Here is a 15808-nt window from a genome sequence, read left to right on the forward strand (position 1 = left end):
ATGGGCAGTTGTAGCAGTTGTAAACGTTAGATAGACAATGCACATAAGGTATATAGCACAATGTCTGGAATGCTGTACACACTCAAATATCAATCACTATTAATTACTATAATAATTAGAATTAGTTCTCTTGTTGTCCCATTTCTTTAATGTTGTAGGAGATGCTGTAGGCAAAACAGGGGCAGGGGAGATCAACACCTGTTTTCATATGACCTCAGTTTATAAATGCTATTGTTTGAATGTGTCCCCAAAAGTTCAAGTTCATGTGTTAGAAACTTAATATACCCATTGCAACAGGGTTGAGAGGTGGGACCTTTGAAGGGCAGTTGTCCCTCCTACTTTTCCTGATGATGTCCAACAATTTTCCAGCACACAGGGTCAATGCTGAGAAGGCAGATAACATGACTAATTATTATAGTAATTAATAGTTGGTCATGAGGGCTCTAGTTGCTTTATAGGTGCTACTTTATATATAAAGTATATATATCTTCAGATATATATGTGGATACTATGTGGAGCAGGGCTTCTCGACTTTAGTTTGTGAATCTCCCAAAATTGTATGTATGATTGTGTGTATATGTACATAACTACATTTTTCTAGGGGTAGGGTCCATAGCATTCAACAGATTTTTAAATTTTAAGAACTACTATGTAGAATAATGTTTATTTAAAGTATATCTGCCTTCAGATAACAGCACATAGAGTAAATGCTTATCTTTGCAGATAACATGACTCTAGTTGCTTTATAGATGCTACTTTAGATATTCTGTAGATACTTTTTTAAAGTATCTCTACAATTGATCTCTCATGAATTCTGGAAGTAGAAAACATGATAATGAAGGACATGATAGTAAAATTCCACGTAACCTTGTTGTGACTTAAAATAATGACTGCAGTCAAGCGCAGTGGCTCCTGCCTGTAATCCCAGCACTTTGGGAGGCTGAGGCAGGCAGATCACGAGGTCAGGAGATCGAGACCATCCTGGCTAACACCGTGAAACCCCGCCTCTACTAAAAATACAAAAAAAATAGCCAGGCATGATGGCACATGCCTGTAGTCCCAGCTACTCGGGAGGCTGAGGCAGGAGAATCACTTGAACCTGGGAGGCAGAGGTTGCAGTGAGCCGAGATGGCACCACTGCACTCCAGCTTGGGTGACACAGTGAGACTCCGTCTCAAAATAAATAAATAAATAAAAATGACTGCTATTTAATCTCCAGGCATATGAGTATATGTAATCACAGAATTATGGAGCCAAAAGTACTTTCAATTTCTCTAAACACTTAATTTTAATTTCATATATTTGCAAACATCACTAGTTCATGGCACACTCTAGAGTGAACCAGGTTCCTTACTCCTTGTCTTTTTCCTTTCTTTTTTTTTTTTTTTGTTTTTTTTTTTTTTTGTTTTTTTTTTTTAAATTTTCCAACATTTACTTGGAAATTGAAAACTTTGACATCACTGATAAATATGCAATATTGTATTAATTTAAGCAAAAGATAAAATTTAAAACATATTTTGGAGACTTTAATTACGACTTACCATGAACAAAATCAGCAATGTTTTAAAACTTCCATTTATTCAACCACTTAAGTTTCTATGCTGAATAATTATAGATTGTTAAACATTGCTTTCCCGTAGTAATCCCTAAATAGTTTTTGAAATTAGTCTTTTAACTTAGGGAAGGAATGTTGTGTCATAGATGTAGTGATGGGAATTGTCAAAAATAAAATTAATAAAGAGCACACTTTAAGAAAAACTAGCACTCACATAATTTATAACTATCCCAGAAAGTTATTAATGTTTTTCAATTTTACTTTTAATGAAAGTACATAGAGTATAACTATCTTTTTCCTTTCCACTACACCGCACTGCCAAATTAAGACTTACTTTGCCATTACTTTTATTTCTTGATCAAACTGCTGTTTCAGTTCTTCAGTAGTAATGTCAACCATCTGAAAAAAATAAAATATACAATGTAATACTACACAATTCTAAGGTTCCTAATGCTCAGAGGGATCAAGAGATCAGCTGGCTCATCTCCCTTTCTTTAAAACAATAAGGTATTATTCTCCCAATTCTACAGAACAACTGAGATCTAGAAATACTAGCGATTTGCTCAAGGTCCATGGCTGGTTAGTGGAATGAAAAATATATATAAATTTCACTGAGTTGTGGAAACAAAATGAAATAGCATGAAATTTCACTACACAAAAAATTTGAAAAAATATTCTAGGAAACAGAAAACATACGCAATTTTAGTGCAAAATGGAAAACAAAACCTACAAAAGCCCTGCAATGTATATGACAAAGAGTGACTATCTTTATCACATACGTATGCATTCTATTGATATTTTTAGGCTCTAACAAAAGTTTAGAATATAACTAGTCAATAAGTAAAAGGTGAACACCCCAGTAGAAATGGCAACAAAGGACACAGATAAAAAAAATTTTAATGTTTTTTCTGAATGTATACTTCCTAAACTTTATTTTTAAATGGGAAAAGTAATGCAAACAAGGTGTTTTTTTTTTTTTTTTTTTTTTTTTTTTAATAGTTTTCCTGGTATCTTACCATTTTAGTCTTGATTACACATGAAGCACTATGTGGAGCAGGGCTTCTCAACTTTAGTTTGTGAATCTCCCAAAATTGTATGTATGATTGTGTGTATATGTACATAACTACATTTTTCTAGGGGTAGGGTCCATAGCATTCAACAGATTTTTAAATTTTAAGAACTACTATGTAGAATGATGTTTATTTAAAGAAAATACATACTGAAATAATGTATTTCCTAAAGATTAACTTTAAAATCTGTTATAGAGCACACTATGAAGCTACTCTTTATTCCTGAAAATATAACTTACTGCTGCAAGCTTCTTTACTGCCACAGTTGTGTTATTTACGTAGCCTTTATATACAACTCCAAATCCTCCCTCTCCCATTTTATTACCACCAACAGAAATGGGTCGTTCATCAAAGTTATTTGTGACGTTCTTCAATTCATAAAATGAAAAACTGTGAAAACCTATAATGTCAAAATAAGAAAAACATGTTTAAATTTTTAAAATTCCTTTTAATAATTCTAATATTTTCTCATTTGAAGATTTCACATGTATATAAATATTTATGATTTTGAATTAGACAAGACGGGAGAATATAAAACCATTTCTAAAATACAAATTATAAGTTTTTCTTGAGAATTCTGTTTGGTGATCCTACCCTCTGAACACTGTAGTCACCCACCCAAAATTCTAGTCACACATTTGAGTGGGTCTAGTCTACCTACCCAAAACTCTAGTCACATATTTTATTTTAAAAAGTGACCCTTCCAAGTTATGTAAATATTTACTTATTTTTTTTTTTTCATAGCTTCTCTGGTTGTTTGCATGTCCTATTGCCTCTAATCACTGATTAACACAATGAAGATGGTTCTTAATATATCCGGAGGAAAAAACTCACAAAAGAGCTATTGCCTGTGATTGCTGCACAAACAAAAGAACAAAAGTTTCTTTTAAAGCACTGCTAATCTTAATGACAAATCCATTAGTAGAAAGCACTGAAAATGTTACTTACGTGTATCACTAACTTCTAAACTTTTATTTTCTGGACTTGAGGAGTCAGGTGGCATATAGCTTTGTTCAAGATTCTGCAGAGGTGTCATCAATGTCCTGTCTTTGTCATAGAAAGGCATCTGTTTTTGTTGAACTGTTACAGCTTCTTTAGAAGGTAGTGTATTAGCAGTTTTGGGAACAGCATCTAACAAATGAAGTAAGACACAAGTGGTTTTTCAGTAATAAAAAGTGGTTGTGAAAAAGTTAAACTAGAAACTTGGTTCATTTAATATCATTCCAGTTTCTACAGGTTGGTCTTATATTCTCACAGCACACACAAGAAGCTACCTAGTAAGAATCTGTAAGTTATAATGAATATGGGTAAAGACAGTAAGGCAGTGTTTTCAAACAGTGATCCATGAGCCACCTGAAGCACTTATTTAAGAATATAGACCTTAAACCCAATTCCAGAATTCTGAATACACAGATTTGGAACAGACCCTAGGAATCTACATGTTTAACCAGAACCTAACTGATTCTTACGCATGATAAAGGTTGAGATCCACTAGTGTGAAAGGCATCAAAGGAAGAAAAGGAAGGTTATAAGGAAGGCAACTAGACACTAACACATCAGAATATAATTTTTTAAAATTATGATCATAGAGTCCCATCAGGGTAGAAGTTGAAGATGAAAAAAAGCAAGAACTCAAAAGAATAATTACTTTCTTACAGCCTAAGCCAGATGTGTGAAGTCTTTCCTTCTAAACTTCCTATTGGCACTAAACTATCTGACTCTTATGAAGCTTCTATCACCTTAGTAGCAGGGTCCACAGTGTCCTTTGTCGGCACTGCTTTTTAAAGAGTTGAGGAGTGCTGAAAGAAAGAAAGGGACTCTCAAATGTAAACTTCATCTACCATGCAGAAAAAGTAAGAGTAAGAAGAAACATTTCTATTTTGGCCATTTGTCTTTCCACCCTAATTGTGGACACCCTGGTCACAATCAGTTTACCTGGGAGCAAAAGACTCGCAGGAGCAAAAAATTCATTTTGGATTAAAAGATCCACAAGATCACCAACTGTGCAATTTGTGGTGCCCCAGTCAAACAGTAATTCAGAAGTGGGACTTTTTCCAGTTTGAAGTAATGCTTCAAATCTCCTTAAAAGTAAGTAACAAAGAAACAAAATTAGTCTATTGTCTTAGTCCATTTTGTGCTGCAATAATAGAATACCACAGACAGGGTAATTTATAAACAATAGTTAATTTGGCTCACGGTTCTGGAAGCTGGGAAGTCCAAGATCGAGAGGCTGCATCTGGTTAGGGCCTTCTTGCTACATCATCTCATGGTGGAAGGGCAGAAGGGCAAAGAGCATGCACATGTGCATGTGAGAGAGAAGGAAAAGAGAGAGAGAGAGAGAGAGAGAGAGAGAAGGAAAAATAGGGCCTAATTTACCTTTTTATCAGAAACCCACTCCCAAGATAACTAACCCACTCCTGCCATGACAACATTAATCCACTCATAAGGGCAGAGCCCTCATGACCAACTGCCCTTTAAAGGTCCCACCTGTCAACCCTGTTGCAATGGGTATATTAAGTTTCTAACACATGAACTTGAACTTTTGGGGACATATTCAAACAATAGCATTTATAAACTGAGGTCATATGAAAACAGGTGTTGATCTCCCCTGCCCCTGTTTTGCCTACAGCATCTCCTACAACATTAAAGAAATGGGACAACAAGAGAACCAGCAAGAATTACAAAGAGACAGGAAAAATAGGAGGAAAAAAGATGCCAAAGATGATGATAATAATCTACTGGGTACTTATGGGGTATTTACTTAGTGGGTTACAGGATGTACACACATGAGCATGTTCAAAGATATTATGATTATCATACGAATTTACTAGTGAAAAAGCGAGGCTTGGAGAGGTAGAGTAACAAGCCCATAGCCACACAGCCAATATGATTGATGTATCCAAGTTGAGGTCCAAATTCAGATCTCATTTGACATAAGAGTGTATTCTCAATCTACTTAGCTATATTACTTCCCACATAACTTAGGACTCTGATAGCTATATAATTTTTAATAAATCTGCCTGCTGAATGAAAGAAACAGAATGCACAAAAACTTAGGAAATTATTCCTTCAATCTTAACTGTAATTCAATTAAATTGAAAAAAAATCACAAAGTTGGCTTTCATCCCATTTCTTTCCATTCCATTTCTTTAAAATTAAAAATTAGTTTTGAAAAGTTAACATTTAAAAATTTAACCAATATTGTTTTTTTCTTTTTCCTCTAAAGATTTTAAAAAATTTCAAACCCACAGAGAAGTTGAAAAAATGATAGAATGAATAACCATTCACCCAGATTCACCAATCGAATAACTGATAAAATTGTGCCATATCTGGGCTCTTGTGCATGCTCTCTTTCAATCTATGTCTGTGGGAGTGTATTTTAGAATACGGGCCAGATGTCATAGAATGAGTCTAACAGCCTAGATATATCCGACTACTTTCTCATGATTAAATTCCGATGAAACATTTTGGTAGAAATACTACATAGGTATAATGTGCCCTTCCCATTGTATCATATCCAGGGGTACATATTGGCATTTTGTACCATTATTATTGGTGTTGAAATTTGATCACATGGTGAAGGAAGTGTACTTCAGATTTCCTCATTAAAAATGTACCCTTCCCTTTCATACTTCACAAGTAATTTGCGTACAATACTTTTTATCTATCTATTGAGGGAGTCTTGCTCTGTCACTCAGGCTGGAGTGCAGTGGCATGATCATGGCTCACTGCAGCCTTCACTTCCTGGGCTCAGGTGATCCTCTCATCTCAACCTCCCAAGTAGCCGGGACTACAGGTATGCACTACCACGCCCAGCTAATTTTTTGTAGAGATGGGATTTTACCATGTTGCCCAGGCTGGTCTTGAACTCCTGGGCTCAAGCAATCTGCCCACCTCGGCCTCCTCAAGTGTTAGGATGACAGGCATGAGCCACTGTGCCCAGCCTATAATACTTTAAAATCTTGTGCATATCCTGCTCATATGCATGAGAACAACGACCTTTCACCTTATGCTTTTAGGTTCAGTGATGAGCTTGCAAGAATCAGTTACTCATTGGTGGTTACAAATAGGTATTTTTCTCATTCTACCCATTCTTTTCACAATTATTTGCAGGTATTATTCTGTAAAGAAGAGCTTTTTCTGTCACAGGAGTGAGTCTTGAAAACAGGGGAAAAAAAAAAAAAAAGAAGAGCTTTATCTTCCTGACACCACTGCCCCAATTATCTTCCGTAAGTTTTTAACAGTAATATTAGAAAATTATCTTTAAACATTGGCTTAACACAGTTTAAACTTAAGCTTCTTTCAAGTAATTTAACATGTTCGCTTTTCTTATGAGAAACATTTCCTGCAAGGGAGCCAAGGCTATTAGGTTCTTTCTGAGGTTAATGCTGAAAATAACAAAGAGTCTTCTTTTCCTTTTGCTACCAAAGAAACATTTTGAAATTGTTTTTTTTTGTTTTTTTGTTTTTGTTTTTTTTTTTTAGAAACTGATGTTTATTTTCCACCAACCATTTTTCCATGTTGCTTAAGAGCCCGTCCAAGAACAGCTTAAGACCACTCAGTGGTTGCTCCTACCCATTCAGTGGCCTGAGCAGTGGGAGCTGCAGACCAGTCTTCCGTGGCAGGCTGAGCACTCCAGTCTTCAGTAGGGAACTGCTGAATAGGCACAGAGGGCACCTGTACACCTTCAGAACAGTCTGCAACCTCAGGCTGAGTAGCAGTGAACTCAGGAGCTGGAGCAGTCCATTCACCCTGAAATTCCTCCTTGGTCACCGCCTTTTCAGCAGCAGCCTGCTCTTCTTTTTCAATCTCTTCAGGATCTCTGTAGAAGTAGAGATCAGGCATGACCTCCCACGGGTGTTCACGGGAAATAGTGCCACGCATGCGCAGAACTTTCCGAGCCAGCATCCACCACATCAGACCCACTGAGTGAGCTCCCTTATTGTTGCATGGGATGGCAATGTCCACATAGCGCAGAGGAGAATCTGTGTTACACAGAGCAATGGTAGGTAGGTTAACATAAGATGCCTCCGTAAGAGGCTGGTGGTCAGCCCTGGGGTCAGTAACCACAAGAAGCTGTGGCTCCCGGAAGGCTGCCTGGATCTGGTTAGTGAAGGTTCCAGGAGTGAAGCGGCCAGCAATTGGAGTGGCTCCAGTGGCAGCAGCAAACTTCAGCACGGCCCTCTGGCCAGTATTCCTGGAGGATATAACACTGACATCAGCAGGGTTTTCAATGGCAACAATGGCACGGGCCGCCAGCAGAAGCTTCTCCCAGGTCCTCTTCAGATTTATGATGTAGATGCCATCACTTTTCCTTTTATAGAGGTACTGTTCTATCCGGAAGTCAAGATTGGTGCCACCTAAGTGGGTTCCTGCTGCAAGGAACTTAAAGACATCTTCCTCCTTCATTTGCAGGACATCAAGGGCTCCGGACATTGTGAAAAGTTTCCCTGTAAGTTACGACGGGAATCCAGAACAACGCCGTATGGACCCCTCTGTAGGTAGCGCGGAAAGCGACATCGGTTTTAAATGCAATGACTGACAAAAATAAAATCTGCATGCATATTTTACACTAAATCGAGCAGAGATGAGTAAAGAGGAAAAACTGAAACTATCTGATGATAGCACTGAGAAATCCTGAATTTAAGAATTCTGTTCGCAGAAGTGTACACTTGTAAGCAGCAACTTTAAAATGTCAAATTGAAAAACTCCCAAAATACACTGTTAGAGTGCATTAGAGAGTCACACACTTTGAAGTTTAAGCTCTAGATTTTTACTAGACATTCTTATAACATTCTTATTTTCCTTCAATCTGGAAATGAGAAGTGTGAGGCAGACTGAACTTCACTTGGCTTGCCAAACTGGGAACCACAGCAAAGGTGGGAATATTGATTCTAACTCAAAAAGCTTATTTGAGAGATCACAATATTAGCCCTATTGACATATGGGAGAAAGAAGACAAAATTGCAAAAGGAACAACCAAAAAGAGGTTACTTACTACCAATGTCTCCTCCACAGTATAGAGGTTTACTTTCTAAACTGCCACATTAGACAGTACTTATACCAATTAATCATTCCATATTGTGATGTAAGAATTTAAAAATACAAAGAATTTTATCTGTTACCTTATGTGAAACTGATTGTATCTATCATCACCAGATGGTTTTTTAATAGCTACAGCTAACTTCTTCCATCCTTCTTGAGGATCAATAAAATCTGACAGCTTCCTAATCAGTCCAACATTGAGGCAGCGCACATATGTTGACGGTGTTATGGGTTTGTTCATCTTCTATTCCTAAAATATGGAAAAATCTCATTAAAATTTTATAGTACTTTTAGAGATGACATCTGTAAGCTTCTACATCACACTTTGCTATATCATATGAAATGCCAGCAACTGATTATACCATAATAAAGAAACATTCCAAAGTCAAGTCATTGATACCCTAAGATGAAACTAAAATCGTAATTCATTTGTCCAATTATCCTCTAGATTTCCTTCCTTTTTCCACCTATTAATAGCAATAAAAATCGGAGGACTTTTTTCTGACATTGATATTTTCCAAGTATAATTTATAGAAAGGGGCAAAACACTTACCAGAGCAATTCTTTTTAACAGTAATATCAATAAACTATCAGAATTAGCATATTCAGAAATCAAATCTGTTAATAAAAACATTTACCTTTCAATTTAATATATGTTGCTCAATCAGTACTCATTTACGATTAAAAATTTATGCAACGTTCTTTGGTAGAAGAAAAAAAAAAGTACTGAAATGAATTGTGTAGCATTAACAGATATGGTCCACCCACCCACTGTTCACATAGCTTGCTTTTCCTTGACCTCTGCACATTTTCTGAGTCCATGAGATCTGCCTGACCACAGTTCATTTGTTACTACGCCAAAACCTATGTTTCACCACTTCAGCCACTCTCTAGACAGAATCTTTATTTCTTCAGTCCCCCTTTTCTTCTGCTACTCCACCCCGGAGAGTTGCAGCCAGGGATAAATCTAACAATTTTACTTGTACACCAGAGTTGCTGATGTGAATACAAATTTATGGTAACCCCCTTTCCACATTAATGGCCTAACACTGCCATTAATCCTTCCACTTGTCTTCTCTCATCGTCCTTAGTGACTATTTCATATCTTTACTTCTTTCTATGTGGATTTTATTTGTTCTGCGCGTACCTCATTCTCAATAGGAAATGATCTTTCCTTCCAATTAAGACAAATAGACTCAGATACTCTTATGTCACTTATTTTTGCTTCCCTATATATATTTTAAAAATACAATTTTAGAGTAAATAATGTGTTCATGTGGAACAACATTCTAAAACTATCAAAAAGAGTAAAACGAAAAGCTTCTCTGTATCATAGGCTTCTATGTTAGTATCCACTTCCTCTCTTTGGACTTCTTTGACCACATCTAAATAGGTCTAGCTGCCCTTCACCTAATTATCTTTCATCATTGCACAATGTATTTGTAATCATATATTTATTTGTTTACTTGTTTACTGTCTCCCATATTAGATTTTAAGATCCATGAGTTCAGGGCCGTGCTAATTTTATTCATGAATATATAGCTAGTGACTTGCATACTGTAGATAATGGTGTTGTTCAGTATTTATTTTAGGAACTAAATTATTTCCCAGTACAGTTTTATCATCTCTGTTTTACAAAGGTGGTAAGTGAAAGATCCAGGACTTACACTTATGTCTGACTCCAAAATTCATGCCATACAACTCTGCTTTTATAACACAATGCATTGTTCATGCCATTCTCCTTTTCAGAAAGACTATTCCTTTCCTTTCATTCGTGAATACATTCAGCAAATATTTATGTCAGTCTTTGTACTAACAAATGGGAGCACAGAGAAGAGAAAATCTTTGTTTCCAAGCTGTTCAGTATACCACGGGATACAAACAGTGACAGGCAGTGATAAAAGCTGCAGGAGTGTTATGGGGCCCAGAAAAGGGGCATCAAGCTGAGGCAGTCTGGAGAGGGATATCAAGACAGATTTGCCTGGAATATGAGGTTGGAAGGATGAACGAAAGGGAATGAGAATAAGCCCAAAAGAAAATTCCAGGCAGAGGGAATAGCATGGGAAAAGGTGGGAGCACGTGTGTCTCAGGCAAAGAGCTTGCTATGGCTGGACCATAGGATGCCTGTGATTAAGTGAGAAGAGATGAGGGTGGAAAGGTAGCAGGGCCAGATCATCATGTACCTCATATGCTAAGACAAAGAGTTTGAACTTATAAACTAAAAGTTACAGGAGAGCTACTTCAGGATTTTTAGGAGGGATGTTAAATAATCTTATATGGTTAAGTGGATTCCTCTGGATAAAAATTAAAGGGATGTATATTGAGGCAAGAAAATTAGTTTGAAAACTTCTGCAATAATCCAGGTGAGCAGAAATGAGAGCTTGGAAAAAGTATAGGGTAGGGGAATGGAGAAGTAAAACATCAAAACATTTAGGAGGCCAAATCAAAACAATTTCACTAGAGATGAACAATTAGAAGAAAGGGAGATAGAACAAAGACGGTTTTTTTTGTTTGTTTGTTTTTGTTTTTTTTTTTTGACTCACGTTAAATGTGAAATATCTACCTTTGGCACCATCTAGGGGCCTTCATACCAAGTACTTAAATATGTGGTCTAGAGCTTAGGAGAGAGGTTTCAGCAAAGAATGCTCACTATGTAAGTATTCTTGTATATAAGGGATTTTCAAAAAGTTAATGGAAAATGCATATCATGCAAAAACCATGCATGGATTTCAAATTTTTTTTTGCAAAACATATTTCCAAAATAAACCCACACTAACTTATCATTCATGTCTAAACAGGATCTAGTTTGAGGCACTAAGAAGAATAAGACAGTTTGAAAAGAACCTCTACCACAGCAACATGAATTCTGCTAAAAGTGAAGCAAGAACAAACACCACATTTATGTGGAGGTTGGTTGGAAGAATGGTGAAATCACTGATGCTTTATTGATGGGGACGATGCCCCCAAGAAAATCAGCAGCATACAAATCAGTAACTCATTTTAAGGGATGAGATGATGTTGAAGATGAAGCCTGCTGCAGCAGACCATCCACATCAATTTTTGAGGAAAACATTCACCTGGTTTGTGCCCTAAATGAAGAGTACCTATAATTAACAGCAGAACCAACATAGCGAACACCATAGACAACTAATTCAGCCTATACAATTCTGACTGAAAATAAAAGTTGAGCAAACTTTCCACTTGATGGCTGCCCAAACTGTTGCACCCAGATCAGCTGCAGATGACAGCAGAGCTTTCAATGGAAAATTTAAACAAGTGGGATTAAGATCCTAAAGCATTTCCTCAAAAAATTGTAACAGGAGATGAAACATGACTTTACGAGTATGATCAAAGCAATGGCTCCCCCAGAATGGCAGCGGTCCAATCAAAGCAAATGCAGACAGTCAAAAGCAAGGGCATGACGTAGCTTTTTGGGATGCTCAAGGTATTTTTGCTTGTTGACTTTCTGGAGGGAAAAAGAATGGTAACATCTGCTTATTAAAGAGTGTTTTTGAGAAACAGTAGCTTTTCTAAGTGTTTCTAAACTAAAGCTTTTCTGCTAAAGCTTTAGTCAAATGTTTAGCAGAAAAACGCCTGGGAAAGCTTCACCATAGAGTCCTTCTCCATCACAATGCCCCTCTTCTTTTCTCTCATCAAACAAGGGCAATTCTGTGAGCACCAACTGGAAATCATCAGGCATCCACTTTACAGTCCTGATTTGTCTCCTTCTGACTTCTTTTTGTTTCCTAATCTTGAAAAATCTTCATAGGGCACCCATTTTTCTTCAGTTAATAATGTAAAAAGACTTTATTGACATGGTTAAATTCCCAGGACTCTCAGTTCTTTAGGGATGGCCCAAATGGCTGGTGTTATCACTTACAAAAGTGCCTTGAACTTCATGGAGCTTATGTTTAGAAATAAAGTTTACAGTTTTTTGTTTTTTGAGTCTCGCTCTGTCATCCAGGTTACAGTGCCGTGATGCAATCTTTGCTTACTGCAACCTCTGCCTCCCAGGTTTAAGTGATTCTCCTGCTTCAGCCTCCCAAGTAGCTGGAATTACAGGTATGCACCACAACACCCAGCTAATTTTTGTATTTTTGGTAGAGATGGGGTTTCGCCATGTTGGCCAGGCTGGTCTTGAACTCCTGACCTCAGGTGATCTGCCCACCTTGGCCTCCCAAAGTGCTGGGATTACAGGGATGAGCCATAGCACTGAGTCAAAGTTAACATTTTTTATCTTTTAATTCAATTTTTCCACAAACTTTTTGAAATGCCCTCATACAAATTAAGAGCATATATATATATATATGGTTGAAACAACAATAAAATGAGGTTGCCTATTAGGAATGCTTAGAATGGAAAGGAATGATGTGAAAGAAGAATTTTAAAAAATACTGCTTAGTCATGAAGGCAAGAAAAAAAACCAGGACAGCAGCATACCAGAGACATCTAGAAAAGGTGGCAGGTTGGTACAAAAGACTCAGAGAGGTCAAATAGACACTGATGGAGATGTTAGAGTCTGAAATCAGAAGGCCTTTGGTGACTTGGGAATAGCTATAGTGAAAAAGTGAGTGAATGGCAAAAGCAGATTTTCCAAGAAGTCTCATTATGAAGGGAAGGAGAAAGAGAGAGGAGTGTGAGCAGAGGGAAAACAGGGGTGGAGGGGTAGGGAGAGAGAGGGAGGAGAGCATGCAAGAGAATAGCAGTTTTCAAATTTGGTCTCAGGACCTTTTACCCTCTTAAAAACGATTGTAAACCCCAAAGGGCTTTTATGTTGGTTATATCTACCAATATTTACCATATTAAATTGATGCTGAGAAATTTAAAAATTACTTATTAATTCATTTAAAATAATCATAAATATACATGTTAGCATATATATTTTAATAAGAATAACTACCTTTTCCTCAAAAACAGAAGAGTAACATTGTTTTAAGGTTTTGCTAATCTCTTCAATATTTAACTTAATAGAAGAGAGCCAAATTCTTTTTTTTTTTGGGACGGAGTCTTGCTCTGTCGCCCAGTCTGGAGTGCAGTGGCCGGATCTCAGCTCACTGCAAGCTCCGCCTTCCAGGTTCACGCCATTCTCCTGCCTCAGCCTCCCAAGTAGCTGGGACTACAGGCACCCGCCACCACGCCCGGCTAGTTTTTTGTATTTTTTAGTAGAGACGGGGTTTCACCGTGTTAGCCAGGATGGTCTCGATCTCCTGACCTCATGATCCGCCCGTCTCGGCCTCCCAAAGTACTGGGATTACAGGCTTGAGCCACTGCGCCCGGCCGCCAAATTCTTATATCTGCTTCTGCACTCAACCCACTGCAGTATATTGTTTTGGTTGATGTATACGAAGAAAATCCAGCTTCACACAGACATATAGTTACAAAGAAAGGTGTATTTTAATAGCCTTTTCACAAAGTAGTAGATATTTCTCTTTGATACTACACTAAAATTGAAAGAAATAACTTCCTAAAGGTAAGCTGCAATGTGGAATCTGAAGCTGTATAAATTAACTTGGAACATTAAAATCCATTGCACTCTGAATGAATCTTTTAACTATACATGATTTTGACCTTACAAATCTCCTGAAAGAGCATTAGGGACTCCCACCAGACTTTGAGAACTGCTGGTGTTAAGGGTTTAAGACTTAAGTTGTTTGGCAATACAAATGGGATAATGAATAGCACACAGGTGAAGAAATCAGCCTTGAAGAGAGAGAAGTCTCTTTTGAATCTAGAAAGAAGGAAGCAGAGGTTTAAATACAGATACATTTGAAGGGAGAAGAGTTCCCACATACTGTTATTTTTTTCTGTGAAACAGGAAGTGAAGTCATCTAGGGCCAGGTAAAAGAATAGCCCACGTATCTTAAAGGTTCCCTGGTAAATGCCTATTATTCCTTCAAGCCCAATTCAAAAGGCACTGTTAGCTTCCCCTGATTGTCATCTCTTTTGCTCCAAAATGTCACCTAATCATTCTTCTGTTCTAATAATTATTATGTTTTACTGTTTAGGTATCTGCTTTCTCTGTTAGATGGGTGCTCTCCTGGCTGGGACCCAACCAAATTCACCTCAGCAACGACTCACGACATTTGTGTTGAATGAAAGGCTGAGGATTTTTAAATTTTAATTAAGAAATTGTATCTAGGTTACCTATAGACTCTGCAGTTGCTCTCTTCAAGTTATTTTTCCTTATTAAGATTTCTCTCTACTGTAAGGTACAACATGATTGACAAAGCTAGAAAAGATAGAACTGCTTAGTAGTTTTATAAATTAGAGCTAAATACAAGGAACTGAGGAAAAAACCCAGACTATCTAAAGGCCAGGGATAAATTTGGTAGCTCTCCTGCACCCAGGCTTCCAGCAGAGGTGATGAGTGTAGGGATACTAGGAAAAAGGCCTTCTGCCAACTCTTCCAGACATGTGCCCAGAAGTAAAAAATCCCAGAAATTAAAATTTTACTTTAAATGTACATTCATATACCACTCCCAACCACATACTTACAAGAACATAAGCCAAAATATTAACAGTAGTTATCCCTTGGTGATGACTTTTATGATAGTTTTGTTTTCGTTTTGCTTTTCTGAATTTTCAATAATGAAAACACACTGTGCAAAAAATCCTTAAAAGTGTCATCTCTTTCAAACTGTTCAAGATTTACCTTAGTACACTTAGGATTAATACAGGAGGATTTGCTTACAAATAAATAATTAAATACCTTCATGACTGTTTCGTCTTACCACTAACTCTCATAGTAAAGAAAACCCATTCATATTTTCAAATAAGACAACTCAGACAAGTATAAACGGTGGGGTGGTGATTAAGAAATATATTAAAATCAGCACCTGCTTATGGAATCCAATGCCTTCCCAAAGTACTGTGCCCAAAACAGGAGGGCAAAAGATTCTTGTCAAATGTGTTAATAAAGTTTTAAGACTGCTTCATTAGCACTTTGATCAGAGGAAAAGATTGTGCAGCGGTGGAGGGAAGATGAACTTTGAGGTTGCACAGGCCTAAGTTCTAAAAGCCAACTGTGACCAGAGTTAGTAATTACATTTCTCTGGACCTTGCTTTTCTTTATCTGAAAAACAGAGATAGTAATACCTAAGAATTGCTGTAAGAATTAAAATCAACACATGCGAAGGGC

At 37.1% G+C, this 15808-nt stretch overlaps 2 protein-coding genes across 4 annotated transcripts in view; both read right to left on the reverse strand.

The window, feature by feature from the left end:
- IRAK4 (interleukin 1 receptor associated kinase 4) overlaps window positions 1–15808 on the reverse strand; it is a 37288-nt gene that overhangs the window by 18843 nt on the left and 2637 nt on the right. For 2 of the 3 annotated variants that reach the window (XM_030938425.1, XM_010382401.2), the window contains 5 exons: window positions 8751–8920; window positions 4561–4706; window positions 3574–3756; window positions 2865–3025; window positions 1890–1954 (listed from right to left, as the gene is read on the reverse strand). In XM_030938425.1, the coding sequence (XP_030794285.1) occupies window positions 1890–1954; window positions 2865–3025; window positions 3574–3756; window positions 4561–4706; window positions 8751–8911 (716 nt within the window). In that variant the 5' untranslated portion in view covers window positions 8912–8920. The remainder of the gene's footprint in view (window positions 1–1889; window positions 1955–2864; window positions 3026–3573; window positions 3757–4560; window positions 4707–8750; window positions 8921–15808) is intronic. The other variant, XM_030938426.1, reaches the window with a different exon arrangement.
- Window positions 7094–8133, reverse strand: LOC104677387 (40S ribosomal protein SA-like). The gene has a single exon (XM_010382400.2). It carries the CDS (start codon window positions 8059–8061, stop codon window positions 7174–7176), a length of 888 nt encoding a protein of 295 aa, XP_010380702.2. The 5' UTR covers window positions 8062–8133; the 3' UTR covers window positions 7094–7173.

This window comes from Rhinopithecus roxellana, chromosome 10 (assembly GCF_007565055.1).
Source record: "Rhinopithecus roxellana isolate Shanxi Qingling chromosome 10, ASM756505v1, whole genome shotgun sequence".
NCBI lineage: Eukaryota > Metazoa > Chordata > Mammalia > Primates > Cercopithecidae > Rhinopithecus > Rhinopithecus roxellana.